General features: G+C 45.6%; 1 protein-coding gene across 1 annotated transcript; it reads left to right on the top strand.

Annotated features, from left to right (window-relative positions):
- Nucleotides 1-664: 664 nt before the first annotated feature.
- Nucleotides 665-20,389, top strand: Tbx19 (T-box transcription factor 19). The gene is made up of 8 exons (XM_034513491.2): nt 665-861; nt 8,050-8,314; nt 9,660-9,794; nt 12,993-13,054; nt 15,282-15,343; nt 17,839-18,027; nt 18,975-19,110; nt 19,990-20,389. The coding sequence occupies exons 1-8, from the start codon at nt 665-667 to the stop codon at nt 20,282-20,284; spliced, it is 1,341 nt and encodes a 446-aa protein (XP_034369382.1). The 3' UTR covers nt 20,285-20,389.
- The last annotated feature ends 2,595 nt before the right edge of the window (nt 20,390-22,984 follow it).

Here is a 22,984-nt window from a genome sequence, read left to right as displayed (position 1 = left end):
GGTCTTGTATCTTGGCACAGAGCCCTTGACCTTCAGCATAGACCCCTCTTGTCTGCAGAGCTTCTGCGTCTGTTCAAGTCGCTTGATCCCGGTGGAGGGAGTTCTGCTGACTATACTGTCAGGACAACTCGCCCGGGCAGCAAGTTTGTTGCTCCCCCCGCCAGCGCCTCCTTTTCTATAGGTGCCACATGCCACAATTTATACACATGATTTGGCTGGTTGTTGCAGTCCAGGCCTGGAATAATTTTAATTAACGGGAAAATGGTCCTCAATACACCGATTAGACCTCTTCAGGTACAACAAGATAAAAGCCTGATAATTTGGATGGAGTACTCTTCTTAAACGGCTACTGTAGGCAGGGCAGCCAATGGGAAAGCCAGGCTGACTCCCACCTGATCCAGTGAGTAATTAAGAGAGCGCTTTTTCTTCTCCACCTCTCCCCCCTCTCCTCCCTGCTCCCCAACCGAAGCTTAACAGGTTGGTGGTATAATTTGGAGACTTTCAGGGGTGTCACACTGGAAGCTTAAGCAAGAGCCAAGCCATCTTATTCTACTCCCAGACACTGAGCAGCCGGGGTTGACAAGCTAGCAAGTGAGGGAAGGAAGGAGCTGGAGGCAAAGAAGGTGGGACCCGCTCTCAGCAAAGTTTGAGAGGGTCTACGGCCATGAGCGAACTGGCCACACAGAAGGCCGGCGAAGGCACTGTGTCTCGCCTGCTTAACGTGGTGGAAAGTGAGCTTCAGGCAGGGAGGGAAAAGGGAGATCCTACAGAGAAGCAACTTCAGATCATCCTGGAGGATGCTCCCCTCTGGCAGAGATTCAAGGAAGTCACTAATGAAATGATCGTGACCAAGAACGGCAGGTGAGTTTGACTGCAGCCCACTTGAACTGGCCATCGCTCGGCCGGGAAGGTAAGACACCTTTTAGTAGGGAAAGAGGCCGCCACTCTTCGTACAGATACAGCAGTCTCTGAACATCTTAAAGACAGTCTCCGCTGGCTGTCACTCAGCCAACTTACTTTCTTTGAGATCATCAGAGCAGAGGAAGATGAAGGCCACCTGTCTCACACATGTATTATATGGGGAATTACTTGGCAGAGGAGCTCTCCCCGTGTGCTGGGGAAGTGGACTCAACTGTCAGAAACCGGTATTAATTTTTGACTGTGTCCCCTGAAGCAGACCTGTTCATATAATGTGAAAGTTGATTTGATTTGGAGACTGGATAGTTTGTTCTTAGGCACAGCGAATCTGTCAGACAATTTTGTTGAGTTGAAGATTGGGATTGAAAGGGCCATATTGCCTAGCTCTGCCTGCTTCCTTGTGTGTGTTGAGGGAGAGGGTTGAGTTTCGAGTGTGTATTTCTCATAGTTATGAGTATGAGAAAGCTGGCGTAGCAACAGGGAATGAAGCCCTAATATCCGGTCTCAGAGAGGAGAAGTTTTCTTTTTCTGTTCTCCCTGCAAAGAGTGGGAATTGCAGATACCGCTCCCTGCTGGTATTTCTCAGGTTCTGTGAAGCTTAGCCTGTTAAGGGGCTTTTGAAGGAACATTAAAAGCTTGCCCTTAGCAGAGGAGATGCAAATATTTTGAAAGAGACTCTTCATTGCATGCTCACACATCTTTGGATACCTATGGACACAAAAGTCCCTGAAGGACATTTTCAGTAGTGTTGGTTGTGCCGGGATTCTTATTCTGACACCTTGAGAGAAATTTTTGCTTATAGAGAAAAGTTGAAACCCACTGAACCTGAGGCTGGCTTTTGTCCTTGAGAAAAGGCCTTCAATTCCTGGTGTCTTAGCGTTCTAATTCTGAATAAAATACAACACCGAAAGTGAGCTATCCCTCACACAGCTGGGAGGGTTATGACAATGGGAGCCGTTGCATGACAATAAACTGTGTTGTGAGTCAAAATTATAAGGTAAACACATACATTTTATAAACTGCAATTACGGTGGCGAAGCTACCAACCTTTTGTAAAAGTGACATTTTTTTTTTTCCTTTCCAAACAGGCTCCCATATGTGTACTATATGTTTTATTGTTTTGAATATTTGAAAATTTAATTTTACATATTTCTTTTCTCCATAAAGAGTACTTTTTAATTTCAAAAGACTACCTTGCATTCTCAAGTGGATTTGGTCCCTTTCAAAGACGAGTGCAGGTGCACTTGTGAATCGCAGCTGGTTGTGTGGTGAGCACTCCGCATGTGCTGGGTTACTGCCTAACCACACGGGGACATTCCATTATTTGGCCATCAAAGTGGCTCTGTATGACAATCCGAATGAGTACAAGCAATAGACGAAGATATGGTTCAAGTATTTTAATGAAGGCAATAGGATTCCCAGAGGCTTTACAAAATCCAAACTGAGAGTGAATTACAGCAGAGTGTACCTTTGCCACTTGAAAAGAGTGTTTCTTAACCTGCTTTTTTTTTAAACCTCAGCTTTTTTTTTAAACCTCAGTATTTAAAGTTTAAAGTTACTTGTGCTTAATGTCATTCCTATTAATTATGTGATTTTGTGTGTGTGTATGTGTGTGTGTGTGTGTGTGTGTGTGTATGTGTGTGTGTGTGTGTGTGTAAACAGTGCACTTGTGGCCAAGGTGGCTCTTTGCTGTGAATGAAATCTTTTTCTGTAACTACCTCTGCTGAGCCTTTGGGGTCAAAATTTCCCCAGGCATTGGGCATGCTTTATGCTTTAGAGAAGGAGGGACTGCGGGGTTGGGTATCGACGGAACCTGCTCAGGGTCTGCTGTCTCTCTCCTTGGGTTTTCAGACTCAGACTTTAGTTGACTTACTTTTTACTTCCTTACCACAGACCACAGCTTTCCAGCTTCTCTTCTTCTCATTCCCCTCTTCCTTCCTGCCCCCCCCCCCATGTCTCTTCCCATTCTTCTCCAGATTCCTGTCCTCTGCACTGTCTCCCCAGCAGGTGGGTCAGCTGTCCTTCTCCAGGGAAAGCTGCTTTATCGACCCGCCCTGTGCATTACCAGCTTGAGTTTTCCAGAACGTTCTCTTAGATCAGTGAGCCTAGCCCTGACCACTTGTACTCACCTGCATGGCTACCTTCTCTCCTCTGTCTGCCTTGCTTCCACTGCAAATTAAACAACAACAACAACAACAACAACAACAACAACAACAACAACAACATCCCCCACACTTTAGCCATTCAGATGCAATAGTAACTACAATATTGCTGGCCTATGCTTTCACCTCCACCCTTAGGAATTTGTGTTAGGTGAGAGAAAAGAATTCAATTCCGAGTAAACAGGCAACTCAATTAAATCTCTTGTAGCTCTTTCCTTCCCTCCTCCCTCCTTCTCCCCTTTCTTCTTTCCTTCTCCCCTCTTTTTTCTTCCCTTCCTCCCTTCTTCCCTCACTCCCTCCTTCTCTCCTTCCTCCCTCTCTTCCTTCCTTTTTCTTTCTTCCCTTATTTCTTTCCAGTACTGGGTGCTGCTTACACACTGGGCAGGTGATATACTATGGAGCTATATCCCCAGCCTTCTTTTGAAGGGTCTCACTAAGTTGCCCAGGTGGGGCTTGAACTTCCTTGGAACCCCAGGTTAGCCTTGAGGCATTTCTCATGCCTCAGCCTCCGGAGTAGCTGAGACAGTAGTCTGTGAGTTCAGACCCAATGACATTGTTTTCTTTATCTCTAAACATTTTCGTCTGGGAGGCAAGTGCTGTACTTCATGTATATATTATGCAATTATTGCCTTGTAGAGATTTTAAGAACCGGAGGCATTTTCTGACATATCTGGTACCTACTAACCACCATGAATAGGGCAAGGGATGCAGAGTTAGAGTTTGTTGCTAAGTGTGTGTGTGTGTGTGTGTGTGTGTGTGTGTGTGTGTGTGCTCACCTCCAGCTGGCGGTGTCCAGTGAGGGCAGCACAAAGGAGGAAGAGGCAAAGGTTGCACCTCAGGCAGGTTCATCTCCGTGTCTGTGTAGCTCGTGAACTACTTTCTCTACTTTTTACAATTACGAATTATATCATGGCTATCTGCATGATCTGCTTCTAACAGGATGCTACTGCTCTCTTTCCCTCTGATTTATACGGAATTGATAGCAGCAGCTGAGCTCATGCCTGCTTACTTTCATGTGTTGACATTCATGTGCCATGTGCTTCATAACCATATAGCATGCATGCACATGAATGCACGCACACCTCAACCCCGACAGCTCTAGTGAGCATCTGATGACAGTTATTGTTTGGTGAGCAGAACGAGGAAGGTGTTTTTGATCAGGATCTCCTGAATGTTGATTTGGCCTGCCTCTGTTCTTCTCCTCCTTACAAAGCCTGCCTCATCTCTTCCCCTCACTGAAGCCCTCACTCCTTCTAGAGTCTTTCAGCAGGGCTATCTCCCAAAATCCCTGTTGGTAAAATAAAAACTGGATAGTTAGCTTCACAGTGAAACCAAAGCCAGATTTGCAGGTAGAGCTCAACACCCATGACCTATCAGTTATGGTGTTTAGGGACACGCTGCTCACTTTCTTTCCTCTCCAATCTTCTCTCTCTCTCTCTCTCTCTCTCTCTCTCTCTCTCTCTCTCTCTCTTTCTTTCAAGAATGATTTAAGTGCTGGTGGATCTGTGAGTTAGAGGCTGATTCACCATAGGCTTTTAAACTCCTCAAAGACTCTTGACCTTCTCTGCTTAGTCAAGCTTTAGGAGAAAGTGGAAGCAAGAAGTCACTTTGGATAGAAGTGGTTTCTATCTCTGATAGCAAAGCCTTGCCCTGATCGATGACTAAGGGTATTTAGATGATGTGTCAAAGGTCATAGTACGCCAAGACAAAGGGAGACAGGGCTGATGAGATGGAAAGAGATTAGCTTGTCTAACAGAGAGGCCTTGTCCTGTTCTAAGACCTTTGGCAAGCTGACAGATTTATCCATTCCTTATTGCCATAATAGCGATTACAATTACGTGTTATTTGGTTCATTCACATGTCTATCTCAAAACCAAGAACAATTATAAAGTTTTTGGCAAATGAACACCAAAGGGCATAAAACAACAGTTGATCATTTGATCATTTTTCACATAGGACCTTCTTCCACGCTTCTTCATTTTAATTAACAGCATTACTGTGTGATGTGGTTCATATAACATATTACTTATCCACGTAAGGCACACAGTTCAGTAGGTTTAGCAAATTCACAGAATTGAGGATCCCTCTCCACAATTGGTGTTAGGACAGTTTCATTGTCTTTGCCCAACCAAGGAACCCCATATCTTTTAGTCATCACCAGCCCACTAGTCTACTTTCTGTCTCTGTAGATTTAGCTATTCTGGTCATGTGATTCTTTGTGAAAGTGTTATCACATAGCACAGGGTTTTCAAGGTTCATGTATACTGTAGCACACAGCAGTACTGCAGATCTTTTGTGACCAAATAAAACCCTATGGAATGGATGTAATGTATTCTGCATCTACTTATCATTCGGTGGATCTGTTTTTATAAAAATGCTGCTCTGACATATCCATAGTCATGTGTTTCCATTTTTCCTGCATACATACCAAGGAGTGGAATTCCAGATTAACTTGTAATTCCATGTTTAGTTAGACAGACCATTTTCCAAAGTGACTGTACCATTCGAATCCCTCCACAGTGCTGTGAGAGGAGCTCTGGTCCCTCTCCGTCCTCACCAACATTTTCTGTTGTCTCACTTTCGACTGTGGTTGTCTTTGAAGGCACGAAGTGGCATCTTACTTGTATGCTTTAAAAATGGCTAGTGATGCTGAGTATCTACTTGTACAGTCTTGGTTTCTTTACAGTATCAAGTTTATCTCTGAATTTAGAAAGAAGGAAGAAATAGCATTATGAGTTTCTTCTTCATACAATACAGCTTTGAGACTAAGAGTAGGGCCCTATATGGAAAGACCTATGAGGGATTTCCTTCTCTTTGCCCCAGCAGATACAGCTTTTTCTTTCAGTCTCTTGGCTGATAGGCTTATTAGAACCTTTAGGTCTTTGTACTAAAACAGGGGCATAGTGACATCTCCTTGTGGAGAAGGAAGACTTAAATGAAGTGTAACTTACTCTAACCCCTGGGTGCATGTGGTAACAATTATCACCGGAAAGTGACCATGCATTAAATTATCTTGTTAAGAGTAAGTGAAAACTATACAAAGATTCCCTGTGTTTGATGTCACACTGTCTTCTTGAGCAGTTGCATTGTTCTGTACTGAGTGTTTGGGGGAACAGATATACTTTGCAGATTTTTTCTCTTACTTAGAATAACATGATACTTACTGATGCTACATTCCTCGTGGTACTTTAGTTCACAAAATGACAATTGTGTGTCATGTTTGTGCTGTTATTTGTCTATCCATCCTATCTATCTATCTATCTATCTATCTATCTATCTATCTATCTATCTATCTATCTATAAGAGAGGGTCTGGTTATGTTGCCTTGGATGACCTGGAACTCACTATATAGACCAGACTGGTCTTGAACTCATAGAGATCCAACTGCCTCTGCCTCCCAAATGTGACTGCTCCCTTCACTTTGCCACTGACCACACTTTATTCGTGTGTGTGTGTGTGTGTGTGTGTGTGTGTGTGTGTGCGCGCGCGTGTGCATGTATTTATAACGTAAAATGAAGTAGAAAAAAACAAAAACAAACCCCAAATGTCTCACTTTAGGAGAAGATTGGGACCAGAAGACAGAGCAACCATACCTCCTATCAATAACAAACCTTCCCAGCTGTTAGAACGACTTCATGGGTCTCTATGTCATTTATCTAATGTCCACATTTATCTTTCTTTGTAAATGACACTTGTATTCAGTAACTCCTCTTGTCTACACTGGGCCAATACTATTAAAATAATGGAAAACATTAAAATTCACAGAGAAGGGGACTATCAATCTGATATCAAGAGAAAATAATGGAGAAACTCCCTTCTACTGATTCTAGTAAGGAAAAAGGCAAAAGAAATTGGAACAGGGAAGATGTTACATCACCAGCCTTCCTGTGACCTGAACGGGGAGTTATCTCAAGAAGGGAAGTGAGGTGGAACTCTCAACTCTCAGCCAGGAATATGGGAGGGTTGCACATTATCTGGTGCATTTTCTCTCCTAGACATCAACATTTTATTTGATGCATGTAGTTAGTCTCATTTATTGACGATCATGTTGCAGCAGGGCAGTTTTATAAAGTTGCAGGAACTCAGTGAGTTGATTCTTGGGAAGCGTTTATTACGATACCCACTGAATGTGCCAAGTACATCTGCCCTTAGACTCATGGCCTCCAGCTGGCCAGTCCTGCTGCTGTTCTAGAATCTTACCTTGGGTCACTTTGGACATTATAAATACATGCATTATCACCTGTGCCCCTGGCTGGCAGGAATCTGTGACACTAATCTGGCCCTGGTGCCCAGAGGCACCTCCCTCTGATTACAGGATATCTAGAAAGAGCTGGGGACGGAGTGATGGCTGCTATGTGGTCTCTCTTTGTGGGTGCTGAAAAAAGCAATGGGATCAGAAGTCAGATGCTTAGGTAGATGCAAACAGTGGCACTGTGCTAGAGGGGAGAAGGATCGGTGAATCCATATTCACATCACCGCTCCCTGTTCAGCCTGTGCATGGGCACAGGGAAACTCTGGGAAGTCTGCAGGAAGGAAACTCTAACGTCTGACATCCCCGTTTCCCCTGGCTTTACCATGCAGCCATGCACACGCTATCCCCTTTACTCGAAACCAGGGCTCTATGTGAGTCTGGGGAGAGCAAGTCTGTAGCATTGGGATGTGAGGGAGAAAGCTGTATCTGAGAATGTGGCATCTGAGGACACACTTGTCTGTCTGTCCTTCTGTACTAAATGACCAGACTGGTGGTCTGAAGATTTTAACACACAGAACAGTGCTTTTTAGTCAAAGTCCAGAGTCAAACATGTTCCTAAAAGGAAGCTCAGGTAACATAGTGGTTTCAGCTGCTGTCTATGCAGCTTCTCTTCCAGAGCATTTCATGGAAGGTCTCCTCAGACGTGAGAGGCCTCTGGGGCCAGGAGGGGACGGGGTCCTCTAAGATCACTTTGTGTCTGTTTCTGACTTCTTTCAGACGGATGTTCCCAGTTCTGAAGATTAGTGTCACAGGACTGGACCCCAATGCCATGTACTCCCTCCTGTTGGATTTCGTCCCGACCGATAGTCACCGCTGGAAGTATGTCAATGGTGAATGGGTCCCTGCAGGCAAGCCAGAGGTCTCTAGCCACAGCTGTGTCTACATTCACCCTGACTCTCCCAACTTTGGGGCTCACTGGATGAAAGCTCCCATCTCCTTCAGCAAAGTGAAGCTGACCAACAAGCTCAATGGAGGTGGGCAGGTACGAGTGGCCTCCCCACACACCAATCAAGAAATATCAAGGGTGCATTTAGGCAATTAGAGAGGTCCTCACCAGCCTCTTTGCCCACAGAAGCCGGTTATTTCCTGGAGTCCAAATGTAAACAGGAATAAACAGCTCTTAATTGGTGCTTCAGTTTTTAATGGACTTCCCGATGTTAAGAGAATGAGAGTGCACTAGTTTACTTAATCATTGGGCTCTTTTCCGTTTTGTCTTGTGTGTGGTGCTTTTTACCCAGCCCAGGGAGGGAGATGTTTGTGGGTACCGGGGTTTTGTTTTTCTCTCCCCCCACCCCTCCTTTTTTTTTGGTGTAAGTGGCATGTTGGCAACACACAAATACCTTAATAAAAAGCTGCTCCTAAATGAAATAATTACTTCTTCTGCTTGGGCATTATGATAATTATCAATAGAATATTGAATCAGCTTTGTGGGTTTTTTTTTTTCAGAGAAAAAAAATAATCCAAACAAACCTTAAATAAGGAAGGTTTTATTTAAAATCTCCAATTAGAGCAAACATGATGTGAAGCCTTCCCCTCCATTTCTGAGGCAGGTTGCAAAGCCAGCTCCCTGGGTTAGACTGTCAGTTACTTTATAAAATGCAGACTGTGAGAGGTTTGAGGGAGATGGGACCTGGACCTCTCCCCAGCCCTCATATTTGGCTTTGTTTGTGCTGAGCCTGTGCTTTCTCCTTTCTCTTGGTGCTAAGTGGCAGGGACCTTGGGAGTTCATAGTTTAGGAGGCAGAAGTGATGTAATCCTGGGCTTTGTGTGAGCCAGAATGTTCTTTATTAAAATGGAAACTTGAAGGTTAGTTGTTCCTGCCCTGTTAGATCTCACAGCATGAGGCTTTCAATAGCCTCTCATTTAAATCATGAAGAGTAAATTTAGTATAACCCTCTGGCGTCAGATCTCCTTAGCCTGTAGGTACAGTTAACATTTCCAGTTACTAGGATTCTTCATACATGAGCAAATATATATCTGAATGGATTGAAATGTACATATTCATGCTGCTGAACACAGAGGAACCAAGAAAATGGAAGCCTGGATTTAGGTAGATAAAGAAGACGGTAAGAACAGCTTTTCCTGGGCTGTCTCCTTCTGATTCCAGTGTGAGCATCATTGCAGTGCTTGTAGGGAGTATCTGAAAAACATCTCCCTATTCATCTGACGTAGGCTTTCGTGTGTGTGTGTGTGTGTGTGTGTGTGTGTGTGTGTGTGTCCCTAGTCTGGGTGGGATGTTGAGCTTGGGAGGTGCTGACTAGCCGATCAACTGTGATACACCGAGCTTAGCTTTGCTTTTTAAAACATTTTTTCCTCCCATTAAACAGATAATGCTGAATTCTCTGCATAAATATGAACCTCAGGTTCACATAGTGCGAGTTGGAGGTGCCCATCGAATGGTCATGAACTGCTCATTTCCCGAGACTCAGTTCATCGCTGTGACCGCCTATCAGAATGAGGAGGTAAATGAGCGTGTGTATCTGTGCACACGAGTGTGTGTGTATGTGTGTGTGCCTATACCTGTGCACAGATCTGGGGCCCCTCCCCAGGTGTATCGATGCATGGGAATGTTACACAGCAGAAGAACATGTCAGAATTGGTGAGGAATCTTTTTATTGCAAACAAGGTTGAATAGAATTTAGAGTTGTGAGGATTCTGACGCTCAAGTCAGTGCTAAGGCTGAGCAGTGAGGTGCGTGTACAGGCTCTTCTGCCTGTCTGTTTGCCAAAGGCCCAGATGTTTGTCGGCTTTCTGTCTACTACAGGTATAGAAGACTACAGAGAAGGCTTACCTTGTCTTACTGTTCTGGAAGCTTCAGTAGAGGTCTAACTGCCCCTTTTACTGTTATGGGGGAAAAAACTCCCCAAATTCTTTCCAAGGGTATGTCTCAGTGATCTGAACTCCTCTGACTAAGTCTTATCTCCTCAACATTTCACCAGCTCCCAGGGGTGCTGAGCCTTCACACATGGGCCTTTGAGACACCCTCGAGATCCAAACTATAGCAGCCCACCAAAAGCAGCCTCTTCTCGAGCCAATAAAACACAGTTGTATAGTGCTATAAAACTGCTGAGTCATGCACTTGCTTTGACAGCATAGATACTGAAAAACTGCTGAGTCATACCAGAAAACTGGACTCTGTTTTGCCGACCTGTGTGAGAGGAGTGTGGACAGGCAGGGTGGTAGGCAGCTTCTCCTTTCTGTTCTGGAGGTTGTGGGGTTGACACCTGTGTCCTGTGTTTTTTTCGAGGCTGTCTGTCTGCTTGTCAGTTTTTTCTCTCTGAGCACAGTCAGGTTTTTTCTTTCTTACGGACTCGAACATTGACAGAGTTTTTAGAATTCCAAGTCTGGCCTCTCAGTGAACCCACGCTGAGTCCTTCCTGTTCTCCAGGGGCTGTTAGTCCTGAGAATTACCAGGAACAACCGGGTAGCACTGGATTCTTTTTGATTAAGCTTGAACATGAAAGATAATATAGGTTTATTTAAAAAGCACACAGTGATGGATAGCACAGAGTATGCAAGGTAAAAATAAGAGGTAAAAGGCAGAATGAATTATTTTTTGCTTTTGGAAGCACATTCTTTATGGAGGCTATAACGGCCATCATTAAAGTGCTGCCTTCCCCCCCCCCGTCCCCCCCACACCATTTGCTATGATATGTATAGAGATTTCTTCATAGAGATTTTATATAGAGATTTCTTCACATAAATTGGCTTATCTTGTAAACATTAGTTTGGAAGTTTCTTTTCTTTCCTCCTTAAACAACTCTATAGTCTATAGTGGATCTCTTTCTATAAAATTACAGTCAGGCATATCTCTTTTTTCTTATAACACTTCCAGATCTATGACATTTCATGTAAATGGCCTCCTGCCCCCAGCAGAACTTCAGTTGTTTCATTTTTCTAGTATATATTATGCTGCAGTGAGCACACTAGGTAATCTATCATAATTTGCTTGTGTAGTGAACCTAGAGACAGGAGTGCTCCACATGAAGGATGTATGTTGAAGACTTGGATAAATATGCCAAGTCTGTCCCCTCAAAAGGCCATCACATAGAATCGGCCCCTTTCTCCTTGGTAATCTGGTAGGTAACTTCTGGCTGCTTTAACTTGGCCCCTTGGGGGACGATTTCTAGAATCTGCAGTGCTTTGTTTCCCAGGAAGGGCCCTGGTGATCATCAGGTAGGAAACTGGCATCTTGGTTTCTGTAGGTGAAATGATGTTGCAGACCTAGTTCACGGCAAGTGTGCAGAGAGTATGTAGCTGCCGTTTTATAAAGTGGCCCAGGCTCTGGGCGGAAACCTGGCAGTGGACCAACAGAGCAGACACTCTCCATTGCTGCTGTCTTTCAAGGTAACACCCACAGTCTCGCAGCCAGCCTTTTCTCCACTTCTCTCTGGGTGGAGTCTGGGCTGAAGGGAGACAGTGTGGCTTTTGTGTCTCTGGGAAGTGTCCCTGTTTGCCTGTCCACCTCTCTGCTGCCTGCTCTTAGCACTAGCTCGTGTCAGTCCTGATTTGGGAAATACTCAGAAACTTTTCCTGGCCATAGGTGCTAGACAGTTCTCTCTGAACCAGCTGGCTGGCAATGATAACCCTTTTAGCAAGCAGCCTTCAGTCTGACTTAGCCACTCCTTGAATTTGAACACATCCCCTGGAGATGAAGCTATGTAAAACCTAAGCTCAGAGCCTCCTACCTCCCACAGGTTTCCCTGGTTGTTAAGCAGGTATGGGGCTCCCTCACTTCCATCCAACCTTTCCAGGCTTAACCCAAGAGAAACACGGGGACAGCTGCTCCACTCCCGACACTGCACCTCTCTCCTTTTTTTTTAGAAAGAGCTGGACTTTTATACTTACTTTTCTTCCCTCACCCAGTGAGTCATAGGCTCTTGCAGACATCAATATTTTGTTCAATACTTTAAAAAGTATTTGCTGGATATCAGCACATGCTGGCGCTTATCACAGATGCTAGAAACACTGCAATGAACAATACAGGTATTGCCGTCATTCTCAGAACCCTTATATACCAGTTGGTGGGAGATGAACACAGAAACTGTCTCTGCTTCCAGCTCTTTCTCTAGCTCTGCCTTTGTCTCTGGCTGTCTTTCGGTATGTCTCTGTCTTGATCATTATGACAGATGAGAGAAAACGCAGACTCAGAACTGTAAAGTTTTGCATTTTCCCCTGTTCTTTATAAGAGTCTAATATTTCCATATCATTGTAAACACTATGTATTAACAGAGAGATACGTATAATGGTTGTCACAGCACTCTGTCCTGTTCACCGACTGAATGGATTTTGATTATGTACAGGGACGGTGGATGGGAACAGATGATGTGACTTTGTATTTACATGGCCTGGTGGGTAAGTGGGTTACAGGAGAACAAGGGACTTGATGCTGAACTGAACAGTGTAAGCAAGGTGGGAATTACCCGCCCTGTGCTCCCCAGTCTGTGGTAGGAAAGGGAATCCTTTATGGCTGGGCTCAGGGATTCTTGGGTAAGAATGAAAACAAGGAAAGGAAAAGGGAGAGCAGTCTGTTAGCACTGAGGGGCTCTCCTGATCTCTGAGACATGGGGTTGAAGTTGTGACTTTACAGACGTTCCCAGGGGGAGACAACGGCTCTGTCTGTATCGCACGGTCTCACTAACACTTCTTGTCTTTGCAAGATAACAGCTCTCAAAATCAAGTACAACCCTTTCGCCAAGGCCTTCTTGGATGCCAAGGAAAGGTGAGTGGGATTTCAGTCAGATCTCGCCAGCTGAATTCTGCAGACAAGAGGCTTTTTGAACAAAGCTGGCGCTTGCCTTGCCTTCGCTGGAAATATGCTGCAATGCTCAGGCGAACAAACTCAACAAAATTCAAACCAAGTCACAGGTGGTTGTTCCTACAGCAGGTCCTTTAGGTCCAGGAGCGCCCACAGCTGGCAGTATTTTATCATCTTTGTTTTACTGTGAATTATTGAATGTAACATAACCACCTTAAAATGTGATTTAGATTTTAAATAATTTACTCTGCACTTCCCCCAACTTTTAAGAATATGTATACTGCTATTTTATTTTATTTTATTTTATTTTATTTTATTTTATTTTATTTTATTTTCAAGACAGGTTTTCTCTGTGTAGCTCTGGCTGTCCTGGAACTCACTCTGTAGACCAGGCTGGCTTTAAACTCACAGAGATCCACCTGCCTCTGACTCCTGAGTTGGTAACTTCTGGCTGCTTTAACTTGGTCCCTTGGGGGATGATTTCTAGAATCTGCAGTGCTTTGTTTCCCAGGAAGGGCCCTGGTGATCATCAGGTGGGATTAAAGGCATGACCCATTCCCCCCTCCTCTCCTGTCCCCTGCTTTATTTTATTTTATTTTATTTTATTTTATTTTATTTTATTTTATTTTATTTTTGAGGCATGATCTCAGGTAGACCAGGCTGGCTTTGAACTCTCTGTGTATCTGAGGATGAATTCTGATCCTCCGTTTGCCAAGTGCTGGCTTTACAGGCACGTCCCACCATGCTTCATGTATGTGAGGCTGGGATTGAAGCTTGAACACTGTGCATCCTACACAAGCTTCTACCAATGGCTATAATCTCCAACCCAGGACTATGGTTCTAATAATTCCCTCTTTTGCTTAGATGGGATCTCTTTATGACGTCATAGTGCCCACTCTGCTGCCTCTGCCCCTGAGTAACGGGACTATAGGCGTATAGCACCACATCTGGCGTTCCTTTGTTTGTTTGTTTAGAAAAAAAGTTATCTTTAGTGCAAGAAAAGGTTAAAAAACAGTGGGAAGCTCCTACTTCTCAACTGTGAGGAGACGAGTTAGAGACTTTCTGGGGCATGACTGGTGATTGGGTGAATGTCTTGCTAACTTCCCACCTTTCCTTTCCATGGAAGGATAAAATGAAATAGAGCAACACCCCCAGTTCATGATTCTACAGATGGCTCCTGCCTGCCGTACAGCTAGAATCACTTTTGAATTGTTCCAATTTTACTGGCCAAGCTTCAAAATTTTCCACTATTTTAAAGATTTATTTATTATGTATACAGCATTCTGTCTGCATGGATGCCTACAGGCCAGCAGAGGGTGCCAGATCTCATTGTTGATCATTGTGAGCCACCATGTGGTTGCTGGGAATTGAACTCAGAACCTTCGGAAGAGGAGGCATTACTCTTAACCTCTGAGCTATCTCTCCAGAACCCACTTATTATTTTTAATGTCTAATCTCTCCTTTTTCCTTTAAAGGTTATCATTTTAAACGATGGCCATTTTAAATGCTATGCCACAGGAGTCTGTTCTGTTCAATATTTGAGGACATTTTGGTGCTGTGAAGGACATACTTGGATATGTTTTTCACATAGCAGAAGTCCTAAAGAACAAGTGGATCCAGGATGTGACAAAATCTAGATCGAAATAGACAGCTATGATGAAAAGAGTTCTGAAACCTGCTGGGCGGTGGTGCACACCTTCAGTCCCAGCACTTGGGAGGCAGAGGCAGGAGGATCTCTGTGAGTTTGAGGCCAGCCTGGTCTACAGAGGGAGTTCCAGGACAACCAGGGGGGAAAAAAAAGAAAGAAGAAAGAAAAGGAAGGAAGAAAGAAGAAATGTGTAGTGTTTCCCACAGAGGGGCAATGGTGGGTCTACTCTATCACCTATGAAATTGTCCCAAAGCCCTGTGCAGAGCCTAGCTGCTGTTATTACTGCCTGAATCTTGTCTGGCATGTAAAAGAATCATGAAACCAATCAAGTCAGTGTAAAGTGATGGCTGCAAGAATGACAGGAAAGGAAAAGTGGGGTTGCCATGGTTACGATGATGCATCAGTGCTTCCAGGAAGGTGAACTTGGGAAGGGTAATAGCCTTGACTGCTCTTACTTCAGGAAGTTTATCGCCCCCTGCAGACAGGTTTACAGTGCTTTATGCTGGGCTGTAACTGACACCATGCCTTTTGTTACTCTTTCAGAAACCACCTCAAGGATATTCCAGAGGCAGTCTCTGAGAGCCAGCATGTGACCTATTCTCACCGTGAGTGGAGTGGACAGTATGTGGGGGACACTCGGGGTCACATGGGAGTTATCTCCTTTCTTGTTCATTTTACTGTCTTGGCTGTGTAAGTTCCAGTGAGATTCGTCCCATAGATTCTCTCTCCCACTCCGGGGCAAGTTTATGTCCTTTCCAGAGTTCTCATAGAGAAGCCACATATGTAGGCTGAAGAGGCCCAAGCAAACCTTAGGTAGGAGCCTTGAATGGAAGTAACAAATGCTATGCTCTCTAGGTCTCCTATAAGAAAGAGCTCCATAACAGGTGCCCAGAAACAGTGAGGTGCCTCAGCAGGCTGTGGTCTGGAGTGTTAGGACTTGGCTGAGCTGATGGGAGGGCAGGGAGAGCTTGGCCATCACACCTGGGATTCTGAGGTAGCACTGACATTCCTGGTGGTAGTGCTTTATCCATGCCCCGGCACACCGGAGGCCTGTGGCAAAGCCAGGCTTCTGAAGCGACAATGACAACCCAAGGGCAGAGACATGGGAGTAAAGTTCACCTTCTGACACACTCTTTTTTTTTTAAAGTTGAAAATAGATTTTTCTCTTATACACTACACTCTGACCACATTTTCCCCTTTCTCCACTCCTGCAAGCCCCCTTTTGCCTCCGTCTTTCCCCCAGATCCACCCCCTCTGCATTTCCCTTCAAAAAGGAGCAGGCCTTTAAGAGACAACAACCAACACAACAAAACAAGATACAATAGTTCATATTGACCTGGACAAGGCAACCCAATAGGAGGAAAAAAGTCCCAAGAGCAGGCAGAAGGGTCAGAGACTTCCACTGTTAGGAGCTCCACAAAAATACTGAGCTAACATACATATATATATATATATCTGCAGAAGACCTGGTGCAGACCTATACAGGCCCAGTGCTTGCTGCTTTATTCTCTGTGAGCCCAGATATGCCCTGCTTAGTTGATTCAGTGGTCCGAGTTCTTCTGGCTGACACAGTCTATAATTCAGGTGCTAGAGGATTGCAGAGAATGACTCCTGCTGCCATATGAAAACCATGGAATTCTTCACCCTCTCCCAGCTCCAAACTGCAAGGCATCTTCTGTGCAGCTGTGTCCATAGAATCTTGCAGAGGACCCAGCAGGAAGGCCTTCTGAAGGGATGTCGGTCAAATGATTTCTTGTTTAGGTTAGGGTCAGTGTAGAGCACACCTTCTCAATATTCATGAGCTGTAATATTCCCAGCAAACATCTGAGGTGTAGACATTATGGGGCAAACTAAATGGTCTTGGTGTTGGGAGTGGGGCACTCTGGTTTGGTTTTGCCTAGTAGACACCTGAATACCGATCCTCTTAATCAATGTAGAGAAGTTTTAAATGACTTTTCTGAAATGTCTACAATTTTAGTCTAAGAAGACTGGTAAACAGAGGCAAAGCATACAGATTGCACACAAGCAGGAGCATGAGAGCTACAGAGAAAATCTGAGACTAGAAGAAAGGGCTACATGGTTGAAGGTTAAATAGTATGTGAGGTTACAGAGAGAGAGCCTCCAGGCTTCTGTGGGCGGGGCCAGGGGTATGATGTCACATTATGCAAGGCTGAAGAGAGCAAGCAGTCCTATTTTGGAGGTCAGGTCTCCCCCACCCCCCCAACCTTCTGAGGAGCCTGTGAGGTCCCGTGAAAGTCTTTTAGGCAGCTCTAGATAAGGCCAGTCAGGGGGAGCCCTGGGGAAGCGTGGTTCTCTATTGCTGCTGACTTTACACGTGGATCTCCCCACAAGGACAGTTTTTAGAGTTCTTCTTAAGTAGAAGGTCCTTGAGTAGCTACCTCAGAACATAATAAAAATGCACATTTCAGGGTGGGCTATTTTGAGCTCCCTTACCAGGTAGAGTTAGTGACGAGGACAAAGGGATTGGGAACAGTTAAACCCACCTGTTTGACGTGAGCTTAAGGCAACAGGAGCACACTTTGTTTACTTCCACAACATTTCAAGCAGAAGAGCGGGCTCTCATATCCAACTTCACATGACTGAGGTCTAGGTGACGATCTTCAGCCATTGCTCAAGGAGCAGCTGGGGCCCTGTCTATTGTCCGGTGTCCATTTCTCATTTCAGCTAAGAAGGCTTCTTGTCTCAGCACCGACATTGCTAAATCTGTTTTGCTTAGCAACCCACGTGAAGTAGGGTATTCTGGTCAGAATCTTCATCAACCATATCAAAGATGAGTTCTGCAGGCTTCAAAAAAAATCAGTAAAAAGTTTGTTGTGCAGAGTTAGCTCCTGTTCATTTTCCGTGCTCTCAGAATTCTGTTCGCCTGTTCGCAGGCTCCCGCTGGAAGGCATCATTTTCCCACTAGGTAGAAAAGAAAGGGACCTTTACCACTCTGTGTAACCACGTTGAACAGCCCTAGTCAGTGACTTACACACATATCTAATGGTTCCTAAACCAATGTTTACTTTAATTAAGCCAGAAAGACTTCTGCCATCTGATTTTGGCATGGAAATCTCTGTTTTCTTCTTGTCTATTCTAGTGGGAGGCTGGATCTTTTCCAATCCCGATGGCGTGTGCACTGCAGGAAACACCAATTACCAGTATGCCACCCCTTTGCCTCTGCCTGCTGCCCACACACACCACGGCTGTGAGCACTACCCTGGCCTCCGAGGACATCGGCAGGCTCCCTACCCTTCTGCCTACATGCATAGAAACCATTCTCCCTCAGGTGTGTGGTTCTACTAATTAAACCCTTGGGCATGGCAGTGGTGGGTACACAGCTGGTAAAAGAAGTACCTGAAGATGGAGTTCTTTTCATCTGTAACACACACACACACACACACACACACACACACTTCTCTTAGTAAAGTTTCAGGACATAATTACATTATTATTATTATTATTAATTATTAATTTCTGAGACAGTGCTTCACATAGCCTAGGATGACCTTGAAGTATGTAGCCAAGGCTGACCTTGAACTTCTGAGCCTCCTTCCTCCATCTTCAAGTGCTGGGACTACAACAGCATACTGTCGTGTCTAGTTTACGCAGTACTGGGGGATCAAATCTTGGGCTTTACTCAAGCTAGGTAAGAACTTTTCCAATTGAGCCACACCCTCAGCCCACCACACAACAGTAATTTTAGTCCACATGTGGTGTGTTAGATTTCTGGACTGACCCATTCCGTGTCTCCCCTCCCCTGGTACTTCTATCCAGCCTCTGCTTCTCCGAATCCAATGTTTATGTAATTTACACACAGATGAAGCTGTGCAGTGCTTTTCTCTTGAAAAGTTCAAATCTCTGGGATCTCTAAGGAGAACAGAGGCTTTGGCATCCCTTGGGCTTTGTTTATTATGGTCCGTTCTTGAAGGGCAGTGAACATGAACAGAGTCAGGCCAGTCTGCATTGCACAGGGCAAAGTGGCCTCCCTCCCCCAGCCTTGTGGAGAAAGTGATGGAGGTGAGGTGTTTGGGAAGGTTATAAACTGTGAGTGGCACCTGGGCCGTAGTTAGCATTCACTAAACACAGCCTCCTATTTTGTCTGTGTACCTCAGAAGCTGCCAACAAACTGTTATGCTTGTGGCATAAGCTGCAGTTATATTTTGCCTTGACATAAAGTCACTGGTCACTGTCTTTACATGTTCTGTTAACGGAACTGTTGTTATTTCCCCAAAGTGAACTTGATAGAAAGCTCAAGCAACAACCTGCAAGTTTTCTCGGGGCCTGACAGCTGGACTTCCTTATCCTCCACTCCCCATGCCAGCATCCTGTCTGTACCCCACACCAATGGGCCAATCAACCCAGGGCCCAGGTAAGAGCAGCTCTAGGACCCCCTCACAGGGGGACTTGGAGGTTTCCTTATCTTTGAGGACTCTGTGCATTGCTTCCAGGATGTATCAGTTTAAATCACTGTTCTGACATTAAGCTAATGGGAAACAAAGGTGATGAAGGGTGGGTCTTTTGCTGTTGGAGAAAGGGTGGAGGGAAAGCCCCTGTTAGGCCATATACTCTTCTTTATTTTATGGCTACATCATTTATGGGTTGGGACGGTGATGTAATTGGTCCATCTCTCCAGGCTTTGGACCAGGGAGCAGAGTTGAGAGGCGAGGCTCTGGGATGTAAGTCTGACAGAAAACCCCATGTACGGAGTACAGTGGGCTTGGCATTGCGTATTTGCCTTTAAATGTAGCCTTTACAACAATCTCCGTGGTATGCGGAATTGCTTCTTCAATTTTTGAGGATGTAGAAGGTGGGACTCAGAGATAGGAAGTAATTTGACCAAGGTCACAGAGCTAATGGTGGCAGAAGAGTCATAGCCAAGGGCTTCTGGAGGCAGTGTCCTGCTAGTCTATCATACATTCCCTGCCCTGGCCACAGTTCAAGTCCCTTCCATTCGCAGTTTTAGCTATCTTAGTCAGTTGTGAGGGAGTCTCAGAGAGATGAAACGCTGTTTGAAATTGGTAACTTATTACCAGCAGGGTCAGCACCAGAATCTAGGCCATTTTTTTTTCTTTCTTATTCACTATGTCTATATTTCACTGGGACTCTTGGATTTCTGCAGAGACAGAGACACAGTCACTGCCAGAAGTCCTCTCAGGAATATCGCTGCCCTCGGCAATGTATGTGTGCTTGTTGGTAGTGTTTCATTGCTGAAGTATCATCACCGATTCCTAACTCTCCATTTCTGCAGCCCCTATCCGTGCCTGTGGACCATCAGCAATGGCGGTGGGGGCCCTGTGGCATCCGGCTCAGAGGTGCACGCCAGCACCTCAGGAACGTTTCTCCTCGGGAACCCCGCTGTCACTTCACCTTCCTCTCTGCTCCCCACCCAAGCAACCGCTTCAGCTGGTGTGGAGGTCTTGGGGGAACCTTCACTGACCAGCATTGCTGTGTCCACCTGGACGGCGGTGGCCTCACATCCCCTCCCAGGCTGGGGCGGACCAGGGGGAGCTGGGCGCCATTCCCCGTCTTCATTGCATAGTTAGGTGGGATCCCAGGAACCGCTGCCAGCAGAGAGCTCTCTGTCTCTGTCTCTGTCTCTGTCTCTGTCTCTGTCTCTGTCTCTGTCTCTGTCTCTGTCTCTGTCTCTCTCTCTCTCTCTCTCTCTCTCTCTCCCTCCCCCGCCCCCCCCCCCCCCCCCCCCCCCCGTGTGCATAGCAGCCTCATTGCTGATTCCAGGGAGTTGAGCTGCAGGGTCTCTTCACCCAGAGGCCTGAGTGGGAGGTGGGCGCATGGTGATGCCCAAAAGCCTCCCGAAAAGTGGTTTAGTCTAGGTGATGCTGATGCTACTACGTGTGTCTCTCACCATTTCCTGTAGTTCTCCTGCTTTCTCTGAGTTCACTGATCCTCGCCATGCTGAGGTTGCAAAGTCAGCTTTGTCTAAGTACCCTCGCTGCCCTGCCCCTTACTCTCAAGCCGTTCTGGGAAGTCTCCTTTCCTTTTTTCTGGAGTCAGTGGAGTCAGTGCATGGTATTGAAGAGAGCTTAAATGTTGTCTATTTAGGCTGCTGCTTCTTAGCTTTGTGCAGTCTTGGAAAGTATGCGTGGCCCTAAGACCCGAGCTGGCTTCTGCTTTAAGACATAGAGGAGACGAGAGCCCATAAAGTTAACAAGAGTAAGCTAGAGCTAAAGTCAACCCTGTGCTGTTAACAGAAGTGCGCTTGGAATTCAGGAAGTGAGGCTGAGCCCTCACTAGCTCAAAATCAGTGGCTCCCCATTGCCTACAGAATGAAGTCCAATGACCCCGTATTCTAAAGACAGCCTCTAGCATTTGGCCTTCCTCCCTGCCTCCAGTTGACTCCTGATAACCTTTCACCTTCCACTCAAGGCAGACAGATTTCCTGGGTCTGAACGCTTGCTTCCTGTGCCTGAAGCATCCTCCCTCCTGTCCCTCCTGTGTGAACTGTACCAGCTTGGCCAGGACTGGTTGAAAGGCCACTCTGGTCAATCACCTGAGGTGATGTTTGACTATCTCTGTGCCCTGCTTTCCCGCCATTTTTACCTCAGGCACAGAGCTCACCTCATTCTACCTTATATTTCTGTGAGTGTATCCATCTCCCTCATAGACTATAAGCCTCTCGAGGGTGAGAGCTAGCCTTCCTCATCGTGCCCATAGCCCCTGGTACTTGTGCCTTGACTACTGTAGGTGCCCAATAAACATTTGCTGAGTTGAGTTGGTGTGACACGTGTGTTTGCCAAAAGGACTGTGTGGGGTTGACTGGGAGGGAGAAGTCTGTCACTAGCCTGTGATACAGAAACAAGTCGTTGTGGAAGCCAGGGGCATGCTGGTTACTCAGTCTCCTCATCTGAGGCACAACCAGTTCTGTGATTGCTAATGATACATGGGAATGAGAGAGCTTGAGCCTTTATGTACAAACATGGCTCCTTGTGTTTGCTGTGCTGGGATCCCCTGGAGCACACATAGACTCCCGAGTATATCCCGTTATCTGTGGGAATAGAATCTCTGGGCTGAGATTCAGGAATTTGTACTTCCAAACTCCTGGGAAGTTGTTGAAGAGCCAAGGAGGAGACCATTTATTTCAAACAGAGAAAGAATGGAGGAATATTCAGGTCCTTAGTTCATGGATGTCAACTTATACTCCAACCCAGGTCATTGCTGTAGTCAGTGAGCTCAGGCATCACCTCATTCATTTACCCACTGCTGGCTTCGTGCTTTCCAGACCTGAGTGTTTTACACATCGCCATCAGAGTACACTAACTGAGCAGTCCCAACTGTCACTGAGGGAGCTCAAAGCTCCACCAACAGGCCCAGTGCTCGCACCACTACCCCATCAGCCGACCTTCCTCCACTCTAAAGCTGTGCCAAGCATGACATTACTGGGTCTTTGGCTCTCCTCATAACATGTCACTAATTGAGGGTCTTTTTAAAAAAGACCTCAGATCTCTGGAAACAATAATACCTCCTGGGAGGCCATATTGCTCCGGTTGGGGTTACTGGGCTAGAGCTCTGGGCCACTAATTGGTGTGAATGACTAAGGAAGGCTATCCTCATGTGACTACTATTCGAAAGGATGCTCCCTTGTCGTGCTCCCATGGCCATACTGTGCCCAGGTCCCCAGTGTCTCTGTGACATCATTAGACAACATTAAGGTCTTAAAGCATTAACATCTGCCAGGTGGTATCTTTGTAAGTTGTTATTTTTTTTTTCTTTTGGTAAGTTTTAAAATGTGGCCATAGCTTCTGTCAGAACTTTGAATGACAGCCGCTTCCAGTTCCAGGTGAAGAAGGCCTTTCCCTGGTTGCTGTAACCATATCTATGTGCCAACAGATGCACCTATGCATGGCTGGATATTTGTCTACATGTATTAAAATATGAAAGCCCATCTTCACTTTTCCCAGACCTCCCAGCCTTGAGCAAACAGAACGTACTGTCAAGAGGCTCCAGACATCAAGAAACCAGTCACCTTCATTCTGCTTTCATTCACTTTGCCTCGGTGGGTCCCATCCTCGGCAGAGCCCCACAGTGTGCAGCAGCTGAGCGAGAGATCTCACCAGCATGGTGGGATGCTCGGCTTGGAACTGAGATAATTTATATGTGCAGTTAATTGCTTCTGCATATAGGATCTCCTTGCAGTTAGCTAGGGAGCCAGAGCCATTGACTTTCGGGTCTTCTCTCTAAACACTCAAGGGCTAATTTGTGCTTGGGAAGAACAATACTATTTCTTG

Source organism: Arvicanthis niloticus, chromosome 10 (genome assembly GCF_011762505.2).
Source record: "Arvicanthis niloticus isolate mArvNil1 chromosome 10, mArvNil1.pat.X, whole genome shotgun sequence".
Taxonomy (NCBI): domain Eukaryota; kingdom Metazoa; phylum Chordata; class Mammalia; order Rodentia; family Muridae; genus Arvicanthis; species Arvicanthis niloticus.
The sequence above is the reverse complement of the archived record's forward strand: the minus strand, read 5'-3'. Positions and strand labels throughout refer to the sequence as shown.

What these genes read in the sequence shown, in the direction of transcription:
- Tbx19 (XM_034513491.2), top strand. Translation starts at nt 665, where the DNA reads ATGAGCGAACTGGCCACACAGAAGGCCGGCGAAGGCACTGTGTCTCGC. An exon ending in ATCGTGACCAAGAACGGCAG is followed by an intron (nt 862 to 8,049) that starts GTGAGTTTGACT and finishes GACTTCTTTCAG; the next exon opens with ACGGATGTTCCCAGTTCTGA. An exon ending in GCATGTGACCTATTCTCACC is followed by an intron (nt 15,344 to 17,838) that starts GTGAGTGGAGTG and finishes TGTCTATTCTAG; the next exon opens with TGGGAGGCTGGATCTTTTCC.